We start from the raw sequence: 20,142 nt of genomic DNA, 5'->3' as shown, positions 1-20,142 counted from the left end.
GCTGAAATGATCCTAATCTATTCCCTCTCAAGTAACCTCGGGAATACATGCACCTTAATCCTGTTACTCTATTCTGGCGCAACCTTGAATACCAGCAAACCCCCCTCTTATGGAGCAAGCTATCCTCTTTTATTTCCCTGAAAATAACAAAAGAAACACCTAGAAAAATATATATTTTTTATTTTTTTCTTTTGATTCCATTCACAAATCTGGTAATTTGTATAGATCATGTTGCAAGGCTCTAGCATTTCCACTCCACCTCCCTCTTCCCCTTATGGGCTGAACCACGTATTTTCCAAATTCATGTTTAGCGCTACGTACTAGACCTATTATAGATCCTCCTGAGTCTGGTGTCTTTCACTTTACTCGCCGATCGCACATCGACAAAACCAAAGGATTCCCGGTTCTGTCGTGCATGCTTACAGTCATTGGGGTTACAACAAACCTTTATTTCTCTTCCATTTTCTGATCGTCGTATATATGATTACGGCACCCTCCCGTAATGGGCTGTTTCCGTAGGTTTACTTTATTTACTTCCCACACGCGAAGCCGGACACTTCCGGTTCCGGGTCATCCCTGGCAGAACGAGCGTAACCCTGCCTGCAAGCTCCACTAATTTGCTTTCGCGCCATTATCAATTAACTATACCGGTTCATTACGGTATTTAAACAGACCTTCACCACTGACTCATTTGTCCTACGGAGCCACACGGTGAGGTCGTATTGAGGAGGGCAGTGAACCCGGGAGTTGTAAGTACGGCACAGCCGAGATAGAAAACCTCGTAACCAGGGGAACTTTGGCTTACCACTTTTGATCTACTTCAGAGGCATGTACTTTATTCAAATTTCTTTTCTCAGATAGCCTATCAGGCACTCCTACGACCCGTGCATCAGGCTCATGACGCTATAGACATTACAGGAATCAAGTATGTCTACCTCCTTTGTCCTACCACGAACTAATAGCCTTCATAGAGATATTGGACAAGAATTGGTGTATTGTTCTAGATTTTTTAGAGTGTGTGCTTTATGTTTCATGTGTGTTTTTGTTGTGTATGTCGGCTGTCAATGTACTACTGCTTGCCCCACGACGCACCGAGACACGTCACGCAAGCTGATTAATGATAAAAGTAGATTATTTTATCACTTTTTTTCAGGTCACTGAATGCTCACGATGGAATATACATCTAAGCAGAGGACAAATGTCTTTATTCTTTCCCCTTTTATGTGTTTCTTTCCAGGTATATTGGCCGTGAAGACCCATTGAGGCATATACATTATTTGTAAGATCATTTTTTCTTTTCACACGACAATTTTTTCACGTTATTACACAGCACTGTGAGTTTAGGGAGGGATCTTAATGGTCCTGAAGAAGAAGCTTGGGGAGCTTCGAAACATGTCGGCAGACATAGGAGGCACAGCTCATTGAGGCATATATACCTCCTACCCCCACTTTTTATCAATACCAGCTCATAGGTATATTAAAGTCTTTTGGACCGACGAGCCAGTTATTTTTTATCTCACTTTTTCCATTCACTCCCGACCCTTCCTCTCACACCCAACAAAACACATAGTTGTCTCACAATAACAGTGCTCCCACGTACACGTAGGTCGTAGCACGCCCCGTCCCGTAGAGGGGCGGGAAGACCCCTATGATGAAGCATGACACCAAGGGCCCTTTTGGTGTGTGAGGGGTATTTTAACAACTAATGTGTACTTTCCACCATTGTGGGGATCTACACTTTATCTGGGGAAATTTTGACAAACATATACATCTGTGGGTGGATCACTATGTTTATTGATTGAACCTTGGGAGGACGTATCCACCTCCACCACTCATGCTGAGTGGTACCTCTCTACTCCCCCTCTTTGTTTTTCTTATGTTACCCAACAGTGTCAGGTGCCAAAGCCACCTTTTCCACAGAACGTAAATCCTCAAAGTTACAGTAATGAGACAGGATTCTACAACGGAGAACAGGTAACAAAGCTACCGTGCGCTGGTGCCGTTTCGCAGTATTGGCTGCAACGCGATGAGAGTGAGTCAGAAGAGAATTATTGACGGTGCCCAGGAGAGGAAGAGGAGTGCGTACTTGGCGCAACTCTAGAGGTAGACCAGACAGGACCCTTTGTGGATGGAAAGGTGAATGAAGTGAACATTACTTTCCTAGTGGATACTGGTGCTACTCGTTCAACTGTTAGATCAGCTGAAGTGAAAAATCTTCTCTCTCGGGTGAGACAATCCAAGTAGTTGGAGATTCAAATAGACAGATAAAAGCATATCTTACTGATCCTGTAAAGGTTAGAATAGGGATATTCACTGATATGCATCGATTTGTCGTATGCAACACTAGTCCTGTAAATCTGTTGGGGAGAGATTTATTGTGCAAAATGAATTGCACCATCTTTTGCACACCAGATGGTATAGCTTTTGAAACTCCAGATGAAGACGTACTGTATAGAACGACAATGGCAAATTTAGAACCTGAAATTACTGAGGCATTTGTTGTATTTGATCTGGAAGGATTGCCTCAAGAGTTGAAAGAAACAGTGAAAACAGAAGTGTGGGATTTCACAGGAGAGGATGTTGGATTAATGAAAAGGGTAGATCCTGTGACAATAACTGTAAAAGAAGGAGTGAATTACCCGAATGTTCCTCAGTATAAAATAACCCCAGAGATAATTGCAGGAGTAACGCCTGTAATAGACAGAATGATTGAACAAGGAATTCTGAGAGAGATAATGAGCAGTCCATGTAACTCTTCGAACGTGCTGTCCGCGTTCACGATAAGCAGAGATTGCAACATGACCGAGATAAGACTTATCAAGGTCTAAATCAAGGAAAAGGTGGTTTCGCAAAGCATCCCTTGGATAGGAGAGATATGCGCCTTCTAAGTGGATAACCTCATGAATAGTTGGAGTAATATTGTACCCTGTATACTTGCATGGATAAAACAACAATAGAAGTGATTCAATCAAACTGAAGCATATGACTAATCGGGAACTATTCTTTTAAAGCCTTGAGAAAGCCCAGACGGGGCGAAACGTACGTCGGCTGCTGCTGTTCTCTACTGGTTATGAAATGAAATAAAGTTAATAGAAGAACCTGATTCAAGAGTCTTTTTAGAAATCCACAAAAAAAAAGTAAATTACGAATAGACATTATTGAAGGAGAAACAATAAGCTCTATCCAAAGATTGACTGTTTATGTTCTTGGATAATAGTTACAACGATCTGGTGTGCTTCGGTGTATCTTGGCTGTTAACTCTTCGATCATGTGTTTGAAAAAGCCAAATGGGACCTTTAGGATAGTACAGGATTTGAGAAAAGTGAATAAAATTGTTGTTCCTTGCTGTCCTATTGTGCCAAACCCTTCGGTGAGTCTATATCAGATTTCCCATGATGCAGAATGGTACACAGTCATTGACTTGTGTCATGCTTTCTTTTCTATTCCATTGCACCTTGATAGCCAACAAATTTTGCGTTCCGGTTCGGTGAGCGTATTTTGCCGTGGTGTCGTATCCCTCAAGGGTATACAGAGAGTCATTCAATATTTAATCAGATTCTAAAGAAATCACTGGAAGATTTTAAAATGCCCGAAAGTTCAGTGGTCGTGCAATATATTGATGACATATTGGTGGCATCGAAGACGCGAGAAACATGCATGATTGACACAGTTGCACTGTTAAATCATTTGGCCGATGGAGGACTTAAAGAATCCCCATCAAAATTAGTTTTGTCAGAAAGAAGTACAATACTTAAGTCATAAGATTGAAAAGGGCCTGAGAAAAGTAACAATGGACAGAATTAAAATAATCAAAGGAATGAGAGCACCAATGACAGATGCACTAATGTGAACCCATCGACATTACTAACTGATGCAGTGAATGCGGAGGTGAAAGATGATGTTGATCATGATTGTTTGGAAGTGCTTGATTTTTGCACCAAACCGCGTCCTGACATAAAAGATGTGCCTCTGAAAGAGAGTGACTATGTGATGTTTGTGGATGGGTCATGCCTAAGAACTGGAGAAGGGATTTTGAGAGCTGCATATGCTGTGTGTACTGTAGCAACTGTGTTGGAAGCATCTTGTTTGAGAGGAGTACGATCTGCTCAAGTTGCTGAGTTGTTTGCACCGTTTAGAGCATGCAAGTTGGGAAAGAATGTGCAAGTCACTGTGATTACAGACATTCAGTATGGGTTTGGAGTGGTGCATGACTTTGGGCAAATTTGGTTTCAAAGAGGTTTCTTGACGTCGAGTGGAACTCCAATCAGAAATGCAGAAATAGTTGGAAAATTACTTGGGGCGATACAGCTGCCTAAACAGATCGCTGTTTGCGCACACAGAAAGGGAACTGACTACGTGTCAGCAGGCAATGAGTTTGCCAATGACCTAGCACAGTATTGTGCACGAAACCAAACTTCATTAAATCGTAACCGGGAGAAGGAAATGGATTTATGTCCCTTGCTTTTTACAAACACCGTAAGTACATGGAATGAAGTGAGACAGCTACAGGAAGAGGCAGGGGAAAGGAGAAGAAACAGTGGATAAAATCAGGATGTACACCACGAGAAGCAGACAGAGTTTGGGTTTACTGCGATGGAAGACCAGTAATGCCTAATAGCATGATCTCTACCATGGCACGGATGTACCATGGGCAGGCTCACATAGGCAGGGATGCAAAGTTTCGGCTTATAGCTGAGAGCCTTTGTCAGAGATGCCTCATATGCCAGCAATTTAATCCAGGAAGGAAAACTGTGGTGAGCTTGGGAACCATAGGACGTGAGGGAGGTCCTTTCACTCGAATGCAGCGTGATTTCATTGAAATGCCCTCATGTAACAGGCTAAGATATGTACTGGTAATTGTCTGTCTGTTTTCATGTTGGGTTGAGGCTTACCCGACCAGAAGGAATGATGGAGTTACTGTAGCAAAACTCCTACTGAGAGAGTTCATTCCTAGGTTTGGTTTCCCAGTAACGATTGAAACAGATAGAGGAACACATTTCCAGAATGAGGTCATAAAATTGATTTGTGAAGCATTGAATGTACAACAGAAACTGCATTGTGCCTACCGACCAGAAGCTTCTGGAGTGGTGGAGCAAATAAATGGCACCATAAAGAACAGAATGGGAAAAATGTTTTGGCCACAGGTCTGAAATGGCCAGATGTCTCGCCTCTAGTTCTCATGACAATTAGATCAATTCCTGATAGGAAGACTGGTCTGGGCCCCCACGAAATGATCATGGGTAGAGCAATGAGACATGTTTTTATTCCCGTCAACAAACTGCTGCCTGTATCTGATGACTTTGTCTTGGATTATTGCAAAGGATTAGCTGATATGGTACATTCTGTGTTTCATTAGGCTGGACCAGATACGACCACTCTTGATAAGAAGCCAGCTCATGACTTGATGCCTGGACGATTGGGTACGCACAAAAGTACACAAAAGAAGAAATTGTCTGGTTCCACGCTGGGGAAGACCACGACAAGTGATTCTGACAACAACAACTGCTGTGAAGTGTGCAGGAGTGAAGAACTGGATTCATGCCAGTCACACTCTTTGATTCCCAAATCCGGAAGATCAATCTGAAGAGGAACAACGAGAAGTATCAGATACCAGTTCCGAATCAGAATCAGAAGAAACGAGAACAAGACAAAACCCAGAAGCAGGAGAAATGGGATTAAGTCAAATTGTTGGGCAGGAAAATATACCACTAAGAAGACGCCTTGAAATTTCTGATACCAGTTCTGAATCCAAGACAGAACCAGTGGGAATACAAAAAGAATAAATGAGGACACAGGAAAAATTGAACAAGTAATCTTTGGAAAAGAAATCCCGAGTACAAGCACAAGAGAAATTCCCCCCGAAATCATAGAAATAGAAGGTGAGGAATTAGATACAGAGAGTGAGGGTGAGATAATTGCGGACGAACCCTGAGGAGGTGTAGGGAAGCAACACACACAGGTAGAAAAAGGGACAGATAGTCAGCAGGAAGATTGCGTGGAATTAACACAAGGAGGGATAGATAAAGACAGTGAACCTGAAGTCTTGAGGATAAAATCCAAAGAAAGTAAAATCCAGACAGATACAGAATCTGAAGAAAATGAAGAAGAAAGCAAAGGTGGAAGAACTTTGAGGAAAAGAGCTTGGAAAACAGAGCGAGAAGGGAAAGGATTGAAGTTAAAAAGGCCTTTGAAAGAAGATATTTGGCTCAACAAAATCAAGAGATTGAGATATTGACTAACCAGAATAAAATCTGATAATGCTGAACAAGTGAATGAAGTGTCTAGTCAAGAAAAACAAAAGGACACTGATCAGAAACACTTGCAAAGAGCAAAGAGGATAAAGAAACCAAACCAGAAGTACAAGTCACCGGAACGGACATATGTGGCACTTCCTGATATCCAAGCGGAAGCTGATAGCCAAGAAAGTCTAAGAGTGACTGTGCAGAAAGTGGATGAGGGAGAAGAAGATTCGGAAAGCCTGAGAGTTATCTTGTCTGACGCCAGAGAAGAAACGGATGATAAGGAAATTATGAAAAAAGACTGTGAACCTAAAGACAAAGACGATTCATACATGGACTGAGTGGTAAAGGAATTAAAACCCGGACAAGACTCATGACCAGAAAAGAAACAAGTAGGCAATCAAAGCCTTGGGTTTAGACAAAGGTAAATTTTTGAAGAAAAGAGGATAAGTCAAAAGACACTGATCATTACCAAAATGGCAAACAGTGAAAATAGAAATCCAACATGTGGGTTTCTCCGAAGATGGTGTAAAACCCCAAAATGACCACCTGAGAGCGCAGACCGACGTCTTTGCAGACGCCTTTTGCTGAACCAAAAAGATGATATAGCACAGACATATCCATATCCAATGTGCTCTAATGAGGCTGAACTTAACATATGCTAAAAATGAAATATGAGTCCAGCTTGATTAAAATGGTGACTCCAAGACAGAATATATAAGAATGTCACCAAAAGTTCGCATTTTTGAATGACACGTGATATGATATTGATTTAAATATAACAGGAGGGCCGTGAACATTCACACGGTTAGGATGGATTTTTTTTTTCAACCATATTTTATTTATTTTACAACATAGAAGCATTAGTTACATACATTGATCTCGTCATTGCATGTGGCAACATGCCTTGGCCTTCTGCATGCATGGCTGAACACCCCCTGTCACAAAACAAGCACCCCTCTCTCCCCGAGTTGCGCTGATGTGGACAAATGCGGAGCTCTAGAGTCCGTTGGGTTTGTGCAATGTGCGGCGGTTATGCATCGTACTCGACAGCGCCTATCCACGCTGTTCTAAGTGTGCGTTCCCCCTCCCTCCCTGGCGTCGCCGCTCGTGGGGAGTCTGTCTATTTGTCATCTTGTGCACCGGTCATCAGTTCAGTCAGTAGGCTTTCACACACCCTAGCTCTATCTATTTGGCCAATCCCTCAGCTCACTTCCCTGAAGAGCAGTCTGCTTTCCGCCCCTGCCCATTTTTCTAGTTCATGTTTCCAGGACACAATCTGCGGTCCCCCCCGGCATCTTCCAATTCCTAGCTATTTCCCTTTTTGCCAGGATGTAGGCCAGGACTTGGAATTTTCCCGTCACCTTATTTTTGGCTGTATGCGGAAACCATCCCAAGAGAAAGTGTTCTGGAGTGCGCAGGAGCACCTTGTCAATGAGGTCGCCACCGCCCGCCTTATTTCCTCCCTGAAGAGCTGCAGTGTGGGGCAGCTCCAAAACAGGTGTATTATGTGGGTTTCCCTCTCTCCACAGCGCAGGCATGCAGCCCTCTCTGTCCCAAAGCATCTCCTAATGCAGGATGGAGTGAGGTACGGTCTATGCAGTACATAAAAGTTCATTAGTTTAAAGTGTGCATTTCTGGACACTTTTAAAGTGCGCGCCAGGATCTCATCCCACTCCATCTCTGGAATCTGTTTCCCGATATCCTCTTCCCACTGTAATTGCAAACGCTCTAGCGGCTGTTGCACGTCTCGTCTGATCACCTTTTAAAGGCAGGAAACTGTCTTAATCCTCCCCGCCGATAACGCCACATATCTGCATCCCGCTAGCGCTCGTGGCTCCGCTCCTTCTACGCCCCAAAGTTACCTGATCCTTCTGGTTAGGGCCCCATGCCACAGGAAATCACCAGCCGGTAGGTCATACGCAACCTGAAGCACTTCGAATGGGAGGAATGTAGCATCCTGATATAAATCCCCATCACTTTCAGTCCTGCCTCCACCCAGTCTTCCAACCACGTCCAGTGTTCTCCCTACGGCAGCATTTTGTGATAGGCAATTTTGATGTTGCCTCAATACGTTTTGTGCCCTTGCCTGTCGCGGGTACTTGGGCCTCCCACCCGAGTGAGGAACCATTTTTATCGGGAGACCTAGGGGAATGCTGGGTGGTAGGAAATTTGTGTCAGCCCAGTGATGCCACAACTTTCCCACACACAAATGTGTGAAAAAAGTGATTTTTTTCAGCAAAATTTCAGGCTTGAGGGATCCGCGCAAGCCATACCTCCTTGGAATCCCCCGGGTGTTTAGTTTTTAGAAATGTGTGGGTTTGGTAGGTTTCCCTAGGTGGCCGCCGAGCCCAGGGCCAAAAAGTCATGGGACCCCCCATGCAAAACCAGGTCGTTTTGTGATAGGCAATTTGATGTTGCCTCAATACGTTTTGGGCCCTTGCCTGTCGCGGTTACTTGGGCCTCCCACCAGAGTGAGGCACCATTTTTATCGGGAGACCTAGAGTAATGCTGGGTGGTATGAAATTTGTGTCAGCCCGGTGATGCCACAACTTTCCCATACAAAAATGTGTGAAAAAAGCGATTTTTTCAGGTAAATTTCAGGTTTGCTGGGGATTCTGGGTAAGAAAACGTTGGGGGATCCATGCAAGCCATACCTTCCTGGAGTCCCCCGGGTGTCTAGTTTTTAGAGATGTGTGGGTTTTGTAGGTTTCCCTAGGTGGTCGCCGAGCCCCGGGCCAAAACGTCATGGGACCCCCCTTGCAAAACCAGGTCGTTTTGTGATAGGCAATTTTGATGTTGCCTCAATACGTTTTGGGCCCTTGCCTGTAGCGGGTACTTAGGCCTCCCACATGAGTGAGGCACCATTTTTATCGGGAGACCTGGGCAAACACTGGGTGGTAGGAAATTTGTGGATCCACGTAAATTCCAGAACTTTCCCACACACAAATTTGAGAAAAAGCTGATTTTTTCAGCTAAATTTTAGGTTTGCAGGGAATTCTGGGTAGAAAAACGTTAGGGGACCCATGCAAGCCATACCTCGCTGGACTCCCCCGGGTGCCTAGTTTTCAGAAATGTGTGGGTTTGGTAGGTTTCCCAAGATGGCCGGCGAGCTCGGGGCCAAAAACTCATGGGACGCCCCTTGCAAAACCAGGTTGTTTTGTGATAGCTAATTTTGATGCTGCCTCAATAGGTTTTGGGCCCGTGCCTGTCGCGGGCACTTGACCCACCCACACAAGTGAAGTACCATTTTTCTCGGAGGACTTTGGGGACCGCGGGGTGGGTGGAATTTTGTGGATCCACGCAGATTCCAGAACTTTCCAGCACAGAAATGTGAGAAAAATGTGTTTTTGGGGACAAATTTGAAGGCTTGCAAGGGATTCTGGGTAACAGAACCTGGTGAGAGCAAGTCAAGTCACCCCATCCGGGATTCGCCTGGGTGTCTAGTTTTCAAAAATGTATAGGTTTGCTAGGTTTCCCAAGGTGCCAGCAGAGCTAGGGTTCAAAATCTACAGCTAGGCACTTTGCAAAAAAAGGGTCAGTTTTCACCACGAAAATGTAGTGTGTCCATGTTGCGTTTTGCGCCGTTTCCCGTCGCAGGCACTAGGCCTACCCACACAAGTGAGGTACCACTTTTATCGGGAAACTTAGGGTAACACAGAATTGTAGAGCAATTTTGAAAAATGACCGATAAATCTCACGCTAGTATGGGTACTCCCAATTTTGGAAATGTGCAAATATCTACTGTTTCTAAACTCTATATTTTGTTCCCATTTCATAAATACATAGGTGTCTTTCATACCGATTTTTCCATGTATAAATTTTCCCAGAATAATTGCTATATACCCGGTACATAATAAAATACCATTGCAACACGCTGCTCAGTTATTGGCTCGGAGTTCGTCGGGTTATTGGTGAACCTACAAGTCCTATATATCGCCACAACCAGAAAGGTCCAGCGAATGTAACGGTATATTGCTTTCAAATAGCTGTCATAATTAGAACAAGTTACAGGTGAAAACGTTGACACAAATGGCTGTTTTTTTCAACTAATTTTCAATTTTTCCTATATTTAACTGTTTATTTGTATAAAGAAGACTTTAAGGATCTACACAAATGACCCCTTGCTGAATTCAGAATTTTGTCTACTTTTCAGAAATGTATGGCTTTCCAGGATCCATTATTGCTTTCATACCCATTTCTACCATTAACTGGAAGGAGGTTGAAAGCACAAAAAATAGCAAAAATAGGCTATGTCCCAAAAAAATGCCAAACCTGTGTAAAAAAATTTGGTTTTCTGACAAAAGTCTGCTTGTCCCTGAAAGCTGAGAAGATGGTGATTTCAGCACCATAACCCCTTTTTTGATGCCATTTGCAGGGAAAAAACAGACGCTTTCATCTGTAGCCCTTTTTTCGCATTTTCCCCCAAAAAGCCAAAATGTAGCTGTATTTTGGCTAATTTCTGGGTCCCCTCCAGGGGAATGGACAAACCCTGGGTACCTTTAGAATCCCTATGATGTTGGAAAAAAGGTTGCGAATTTGGCGTGGATACCTTATGTGGTCAAAAAGTTACAGGGGCCTAAGCGCAAACTACCCCAAATAGCCAAAGAAAGGCTTAGCACGGGGGGGGGGGTCTAACAGTGAAGGGGTTAAAAGGAAGGGGGGGGGGAGGCCTAGCAGCGAATGGGTTAAAATCTCGGCGAGCAGCCTCTAGCCTTACAGTTGAGCCCTTCCAAGCCAACCCCAGGAAGTCACTGGCAGGGTTCGGTACAAACCGGGGTCCGAAATCCTGCACTATCGGAGGAGTGGCCTGGTAGCCTAATGCATCCCAGACCCAACACCTGGGTATGCCTAGCTGCAGGGCAGAGGTCTCAAGATTACTTAAGGGCAAAGATACAAGTCTATGCAGGGCGTGTCATCAGAGGCCCCCCAAGGTGTGGCAGCTGTGCCAGGGGCTCATTCCTCATGCATTCGGGAAGCGCACTCATCACACTCCCAGGTCCAACGGACATAGGTGCCCAGCCGCCGGGGTAAGTTTCTCACCCCTCCTCTCTCTGTGCCTTTGCTTCTGCTGCTCCCGGTCAACCGTGGTTGGCACATGCTCGGCCAGGGGGTTGGGCTGGGCGGTCTGCAGGACCAGCGAGGGTCCGACACCAGAGCTAGTGAGTTCTACAGGCATGAGGTGCCGAATCACCCGGGGCACCCCTCCGAGTGCCTTTAGCTGCAGCGCAGCGTCCAGACAGCACACCAGTCAGGCTAGCCTGCAGCGGCGGCACCTTCATCCCACAGGCGCACTCCGTAATGGTGGATGCCGAAGCCACCAGAGGTTAGAGATGAGCCTGCAGGGGCTGTTTCACACTCTCCAACCCATGTACCTGTGCGACAGTAGGATGTTGCACTCAGCCGGCTGCAGCGCTGCATGGCCTCTGCTCTGGCAGGCCCAGATCGCAGACTCTGCCATTCAGTACAGTCCCTCAGAGAGAAAGCCATCTGCTGTCGGTCAAGGATCAGATGTGGGATTCTCTTTGTGCCTAGCAATATAGGGAAATTGGAGCAAAAGAGCTCGCTGGCCCACTCCCCATTATCACAAGGCACTCAACAGCTGTGTTCTGAGGCAGACTGTACACTGGGTGACCTCTCCCCAAACAGGCCTAGTCACAAACTCCACCACTCGCAGTGGTTCAACACAGAGAGACGGGCTGTAGTCGGCCATAGGTTAGCAGTGGATATCTGCTAAACGTGGTGCTTTGGGAGACAAAACACCTACAAATTTAGCAGGATTAAACAGGATTAAGAGTCCTGGCTGGCCTGGAGCTCATGTCCTGCCAATGTTTCCAGGTAACGCACCCAATAACAGATTTTTATATGAATTTAGATATCAAAATCATATGAATTAGGTAAGTACTTTTTGAGATCTGAATTCTTACATGTTTCATACAGTTCACACTTAGTGCAATTTCTGGAGTGGTAATGTTGTCTTATGGGGTAAAAACATACTGCATTCAGGCACTTGTCAGCGACTTACGGGGCCATTCTCCAGGACTTAAGGTGAGTATGGGGCAAGGCCCAAGGCAACACCAACAGGTCGCCTTGTGCGGCACTGGGGCAGCCTGGGAGCAGAGGTGTGTTTCAGCATCAGACGCTCTGCTCACTTCAATTGGGGACCGGTCTGGTTGAAAAGAGGCTGCAAGCTGGGCCTGGGGGCAGCACAGAGGAAAACTGACCTGTTCGTCAATAGACTTCAGGGACAGTGAGACCCACATCGAGAGTGGCCCAGCTCTCCTGTTTCCCCCTTTTCTGCATAACCAAGAGCCTCCGACCGCCAACACCTCAAAGTACCTCTGCACCAACGCCCCCAGCTAGAGTCCGAGGTAGGTGACGGTGCCAATAGGGTACTAAGACCCTCAAAGGCTGAGCCCACCCTTGGGTTTGCCTAGACTAGACTTCCAGTCACCACCTGCATCCTCTTTGTGCAGGCCCCCTCAACCGCAAGTGTCATCTGCAGCACGAACCGGATGCCTCAAAGCATCACTGTGCCTGCACCCAACAGGGTACATTGCTTATTCGCATGGGCCCGGACGGATTAGACTGCTGTAATATAGAACAGGAAATTGCCGCTTGGAACCAGGTTTATATATTGTTAACGGACACGGGTGTGTTGCCATCGAACATGTGGTGCGGCTGGTCCCCTCGCTTCAGGTGTGGTCTATGGTTAGCCAATGGGTTTGGTATTGCAGGATTTGAATGGCAGAGCACTTATGCAAAGGATGGACACGTGGAGGGTCAGTTGCCATCGAACTGTTCTTTTCACACACAAGATAAATGTAACCATTGAAGAGATCTCTTTATTGATTTGTTTACAAAAGATAAATAAAGTTTTTTTTTAAAAAAGGTTTCTGGTGTTGTTGTCTCCGGCCTCTGTGATGCTCTTGTACTGACATAAACCAATTCAAAAGGTTCAACGAGTGCACTGCTTGGAAAAATCGTGCACTTTCTCAGGATGTAATATTTAATTTTGCTACCTCCAGCCTGAGCCCTACGCTCGTAGGAGCATCGACCATAACCTTCAAAGGAGCATGGTGGACACCATATTCAACAGCCTAGGATTTTGCAATTAAGGTGCACAAACATCTCTATTTTTTACTTTGCAGCTACCCACAAAGTTTGTTGTAGGGCATTTACCTTATTTTTTTTTTTACCTCAGTTTGTCTTTTTTCTGCAGAACTAACCCATTCCATCAGCTAGCATCCCCATAAATTAAAAAGATCAGAAGGTCTGCAGAGGGCCATTTGTAACCGAGCCCCAATGACTCCACCCTCCTGGATGACTTAATCTACTCACATGCAGCTTGCCTGATGAGAAAGAAATAATGCAACATGAAAATACACATTGGAGATGAAATAAAAACAATTTTCAATTAACTCATTTCGACTAGAATTGGTCTTCTGTCGTTAAGACACCTTTAAGATAGATAAGAGTAGGGCTATGTAAATAGGATGCATGTAAACCTTTGCCAGCAGGGCAGTCAAAAGCATTTTTTTTTCCTGGTAACAAACCATAATGATATGCAAGACACCGGCCATCCGTGAAGGTTTTGCAAACTGAGGATGTTCCCTTCGAACTAGGGTGACCACCACCCACCTGGTCATTAACGTACCCTCTGGGTGCATGTATTAATCAATCCATCACTGGAATCAGTATGGATTTATTAACACGAGGTGTTTGATACCAAAAAACATAGGTTTCAATGAATCCATTACATAGCTGGGAAACTTGTTTTGACCAGTGCCTAGTACATACCCTAAGATGGCTTCCCTGTTCACTTGTACTGTCAGTAATTGAACTGGCCAGCACAGGGGCATATCTGCTAATGCAGATATGACCTCACATGTAATATACTGCACCCTGCCTCAGGGCTGTAATGCCTGCTATAGTGGCGACTTACAAATTTTACATGTAGTGTTAGGGGACATGGCACACAGGGAGTGTGCCTGGTTGTGTTTTCCCTTTTTAGAGCACCTTGTCACGCAGCCTGCAGTGGCAGTCTGTCCGAGTTTGATGCTGGGTCCCTTAGAGAAGCACAAGATAGCTGCAGCTCTTACAAACCCTCTTTAGCACTGATGCCCTAGGTACAAGTGGTACCACTTACTAGGGACCTACAGAGGTGCTAAAGGCCTTGTCAGTTGGGAATCAATTTACCAGTTACCTAGATTTGGGGGAAAAACACTGGCACTGGGTACCTGGTTAGCAGGAACCCAGTGACATCCAGTCAAAGTTGCATCAAATACTAGGCAAAAGGTGGGGGAACTACTGCAACAACAACCCAGTTTCCTACACAAATCAGCAGCAGACAGAGGAAGGGATGAGTGGAAATGGCATTACATCTGCCATTTCACTACTACTGCCCAGTCACACATACCCTTCCACGTAAGCTGAATACCAACACTCTAGCATTACAGCCAGAGACTAATGTGCTTAAACAGTGTATGCTGTTGCACCACGCAAGTGCAGCATTTCTTAACACCTCACTAGACAACCTTTAAGCTGTGGACAGAGAAGTCCACTTAAAGGTGGTCTGACAGCATGCTGAAGCAGAGGCGGAGCTCTGTTGCCCTGTTAGACAAGGTCCCTGCTGAACAAGCCAGTACAGCATCCAAAACATACACTGAGTAAACTAAGTCTATCTGATCTGAACAGCAGCACAGCGATTCTAGTTCCAAAAGATGTAAATCTAATCTCTTAAAGATACCAGCCTGACCCAAAAACGATGCAAGGCAGACCCCAAATTCTATCCATATAAGACACAAATCCACACAAATAATTCAAGATGAATCCTACACCATATACCTCACTCAGATAAACAAAACTCCTCTACTGGAGCGAGAATACGTTCTTGCATCCTGACACTTTTCAGCTTGCTTCACCCACTTGCCCAGAGAGCCCTCCTTGGTAATAGCAAATCTTTTCTAATCACTGTGTTCAAACACTACACCCCCTTCTGTGTTCCTCTAAGAGACTTTTAAAATTCTGCTGATTAAATAGATCACGCATGGGTGTTGCAGAATGGGGGCTTTGGTTTGGCTTTCTGTTCAGTACAACTGATGAGGCAAGCTAACTACCTGGTCCGTCACAAACAAGTCTTTCCTTGGTGATCTCCACCAAGACTTGGTACTATATCTGTGTATTTTGCTGCACTGTAAGCATCAAGATACCTGCATGGCTGTTACACTTCGTAAACTAAATCAGTAGTCTCTGCCAAATTTGCATGTAATAGAGTTGTTTTTCCTACTCTCATACTATTCATGCACAGAAAAAGTGGTATCTCTTGTAGACATTTGCCAATCACGTTTTTTACATACATGCATACCTGGTTTGTTCTGCACCCACTCCTTTCTATTAGTACATAATACACACAAGGCAGCACAAACGCTATTATCAACCTATAGGTATTGGCAAAACCATGGCATGAGTTTGGCGGAAAAAGCACGCACCAACAGAGATCAGCACACTCCACTGCAGAGGGTATGGCAACTTCTTGTTGAGTATCTTCTGGAGCACCAGAGCAGCTCCAGTTCCTAAAAGAGAGGACATGTAATAGGATTCACTTTAGTACACACAGTTTTTATTATGGTATTGGCTTTGTAGGTTCCTGATAATACGTTTCCTTCTTAGACAAGGGTGGAACCAGACAAAAGATGGCAAATTAATTCCATAACGAATGGCTGTGAGTCCTCAAGTGCCACCATTTTCTAGTCCCCCATATTGAGAGGCTGGGTGAGATATGTCGCAGACACTCAGAATGCGAGAAGCCTACCTATAGCCAACATGAACATCCTGCTCTCTAATTGAATCATTTAGATGACAGTAGTGATCTCATATATTGGGGAAATGTTTCGTAAACTCTCTACTGCTTAGATTTTTCCACTTATCACATAGGTTGTGTCTGAGTGCTCATGCTTACTAAGGTCCTATACCTTTAAAATATCAGCTGCTGCTGAGAATTGTGGCTCCTGCACATAATTCATTCTGCACAATGCAGTGACTACGTGCCATTACAATGTATGTGGACTACAGGATAAATTCAGCCATTAGTAAAGTAGTTTTACCAAGGTAGTGATGCAGTAGAATCATATTTGGTGCACAAAAGGCTTGGCTATTACCACCAGCAAACAAATTGGGAGGATTTGTGAGCCTTCTTCATTAAATGTGTTTGTCAAAGAGGTTAACCTTGCTAATTGCCAAATTTCATGCCTAGTCTTAACATCATAGCTATAACGTGGATTTCAGCTTGATTAGCGATACTGCTGAAATACGCAAGTTGTAGGCCATGTTTAAAAAGCACTTTTTCGTTTGCCAAGCATCTATTGACAGTTTCCTGTGTGAAGAAAATACTCTAGCACCACAAAGCCACCATAACATTACAACACATCACGTCACAACAAGAGAGAACATATTGTTGCTCTCAAGATGAACACTTCCTGTCTACAAGAATTGCTTAGACTATCAACAGATTGGTAACAAGCTCCTTTTTTCTGCTGGTATATCACTCTCTCAACAAATTCGTTCAGATCTTCGAATATGGGAGACTCTTGATTGTGTTATTGTTTTGTAACCAGTTTTTTATTTATTTAAATGGGCAGATAAAACAGATATCAAATTTGTCATGGTTGTTTCAGCCTAAACAAGAGACTTATCCCGATATTTCCATAAAAATAGCAGAATACATAGACACAATAACATAAACCAGTTGGATTTAGAACACAGTAGCCATATCAGTCTTCCTTATGCTTAGTATCTTGGTGACTTCACATCTATTAAGCGGTATAGGAACATATACTTAAGATACGCAATCCAATACAATCTTTTAGATCATTATAATTGCAATAGCTAATCCTAGGTATATCTAGAAAGTGTGAGAGTGCATGAGTGCAAACATTGGATATGTGATACTTAAAATGCAAAGAAGAAGAATTTAGCATAATTTACTATACGATTTATATCCTATAAAGTGATTATATGTAGAAGAGATGGTCCTATAGTAAATTTCTAGATCTTTATCATAAAGCATCAGGAAGCGGTAAATCTTTTAAGGCCCCCAACCCTACTAGCATTTGCGTTCTCAAATTTTTGAGTTTGGATCATTTTATTAGACCATTTCTGGTAAGTTGGTGCTCTATTAGTCCTCCAATTCTAGAGGATCAAAGAGCAAGCAACTAAAGACATAATAGTTATAAATACAGCAGCGCTTTTACTCCAAAGTTGAGTTTGCCTTAGAGTACGAAGCCCAAAGAGTGCTACACCTACATCGGGTGGTATCTGTATATTTAGCGCCCTGCTTAAGGCATCAAACACTTGTTTCCTATACAGTTTTATCCCAGGGCAGGTAAAAGAAATATGCAGCCAATCTCTGTTCGAACCTACTTACATCAAAAACATCGGTCCCCCACCTCCTGATACATCTTTGACAGGGCTCTAGGGGTATAGTATGCCATCCAATGAGCTAAGAAAGACATTCTCTTGAAGGTCTTAGAGCTGAATTCCCTAATTTTGAAATAAGCTGCCATACTGTTTCTGAAAAAGTACACTGGGTTGTCAAGGATATCGTCCCTAAAACTTTGTTCATCAAGAGACATTCCGTTTGACTCCGTAGTACCTATAACAATTTCCTATCCCCATTGTTCTTGTCTTAAAAAGAGCCATTGTTATTGGTAAAGCGATGGAGCACGTTGATGCGACTTTTTTAATACAAGCTCTTAATTACTTTAACATTAATCAGACATCTGCAGTCATAATGATGGTAGACGCCGAAAAGGTATTTCATCTAGTTAATTGGGATGCTCTTTTGTATGCCCTTATAAAGTTTGACTTCCCTTCGTAGTTTACCAACAGTCTTTATAGAGTATACCATGGTACACAGGCAAAGGTTCTTATTAATTCAAACTTAGAAGGAGTGGTTAAAATAAATAGAGGGACACAGCAGGGATTCCATCTTTCACCAGTGTTGTTTACTTTTTTTTATTGAACCTTTAGCTATCACTATTCGCGCCAATGGCAATATAGAGCCACCAATTCTGGGAATGTCTAAATTAAAGCGATTTATGGACGATACAGTACTTTATATTAGGCCAGAAAGACAAAATCTTAAAGAACTAATGGCAGAATGTGATCGTTTTCATGCAATAGGGGGATACAAAATTAACTACAGCAAAACAGAAATGCTCGTTTTTAATGACATGTATAGCACATTCCTTTTAAATCTTCAACAACAGGCATCTCATAACCAACCAATTCGTTAACTAGGGGTAAGCGTAACAAATCAATAAGAAAAACGTTTCAGATTGAATTACGAACCAATGTTGAGCAAAATCAAGGAATCATTGGATAGAAGGACATTCATTTCTCCCTCTTACATTGATAGGACGTGTAGCATTGATTAAGATGTCTATTTTACCTTTGTTGATTTATCCCTTTTCTAATATCCCGATTAAAATTAACAGTGCATATTTTAAGGAACTAGACACACTTCTTAGGCGTTTTATTTGGAATAAAAAGGCTCCTAGTGTTAAATTTCCAATACTCAAATTGGATATAAGCCTGGGTGGATTGGCGCTACCCAACATGTATTCCTATTATGAAGCAGCCCTTTTAGATAGCACAGTGCGGATCTTAGATGCTGTAGGAACTCAGGACAATTTTTTTAGTGAAAAGATGGTGCAGGAGGAGGGGTCTCAGACACTGGCTTTTTTGCTGCAAAATTCCCAACAAGGACAATATACAAGGTTCTTCAGGAATAATCTACCTGACCTCAGACATTTTATGCCAGGAGGGGACAATCCGTGGGCTATAGATACCTGCAGCTAGATGAATGCCAGGCCCTGGGGTTACAAATTCCTAAAAATCATATGAGATATTGGTATATGAACGGATTTAAAGAATTAGGGCATTTTTGGGTAGGAAGTGGTATTATCTCCAGGCAGAACCTCCAAGAAAGATGTGGCGATCTTTGTAAGCTTTTTTATTTTGGATACCTGCAGATTGTGCAATTAAAAAAGAAATAACGTATCAATGTTTTGTAGACTTGAAACCCTACCTGTACATGTGCATTGCTCCCAGGACTTTCTCTACCCAAACCTCCATTAGTTTATTCACCTTGTAATAAATCTTTGATACCAGTTACTGAGGAAAAGTTTATATAATATGAACATGAGTGCAGACATGAGTGCAGAATTTTTTTTAAATCCACCTGACTTTGTACAACGATTGTTTGAGGAATTTTCTATGCACTTCTGACATTGTACTTTTCCAAGGACATGGAGAGAAAAAAATAAAAGAATGTACAGAGTGGCTATTAGAATAATTACATTTTGTTAATCATTTGTGTTTCCCCGAGATGGAAAGTCATGCTGGTCTTTTACCATTCAATTTGCAATTCAGCAATAGTTATCTTGAAAATGTAGTGTGGTTAGCTATTTTTTTTGTATGTATAACTGGAAGGAATTTTCCAATGGATTAGGGGGAGGGAAGTGAAGGGGTGTAGGCAGACTTGTTTAAAGTATAGTATAAATATGAAAGGAGAATTCTGTGTGGTCATTTATAAACTACACAGAATAGCTTTTTCCTTGTGGGTCTTGCATCTGTTCAAACTTAAATAAGCCAAATGTTTTTACCTCCGACCCCCTGTACTCCTTTTGATTCAAAGTGGACAAGAGGTGCGATTTCTCATTGCAAACCCAAATACAAAACATTTTGCACTCAGCCTTACGCTTGAAGTATTATCACACACAGCTGTGTACGATGACACTCCAAGAGTGAATCTTAAATCTGAAATTATGGGTCCCACTGAGCAGCATGCCAACATCAGAGGCATGCCTTTGAAGGATAACTAAGAAAAGTAAGATGAAGG

At 43.3% G+C, this 20,142-nt stretch overlaps 1 protein-coding gene across 1 annotated transcript in view; it reads right to left on the bottom strand.

Annotated features, from left to right (window-relative positions):
* Window positions 1-20,142, bottom strand: part of TMEM141 (transmembrane protein 141) — a 101,165-nt gene that overhangs the window by 33,367 nt on the left and 47,656 nt on the right. Inside the window, exon 4 of the mRNA XM_085610970.1 lies at window positions 15,731-15,814. Coding sequence (XP_085467096.1) covers window positions 15,731-15,814 — 84 coding nt within the window. The remainder of the gene's footprint in view (window positions 1-15,730; window positions 15,815-20,142) is intronic.

This window comes from Triturus cristatus, chromosome 1_2 (genome assembly GCF_964204655.1).
Source record: "Triturus cristatus chromosome 1_2, aTriCri1.1, whole genome shotgun sequence".
Classification (NCBI taxonomy): domain Eukaryota; kingdom Metazoa; phylum Chordata; class Amphibia; order Caudata; family Salamandridae; genus Triturus; species Triturus cristatus.
This window is presented reverse-complemented; position numbering and strand designations above follow the sequence as displayed.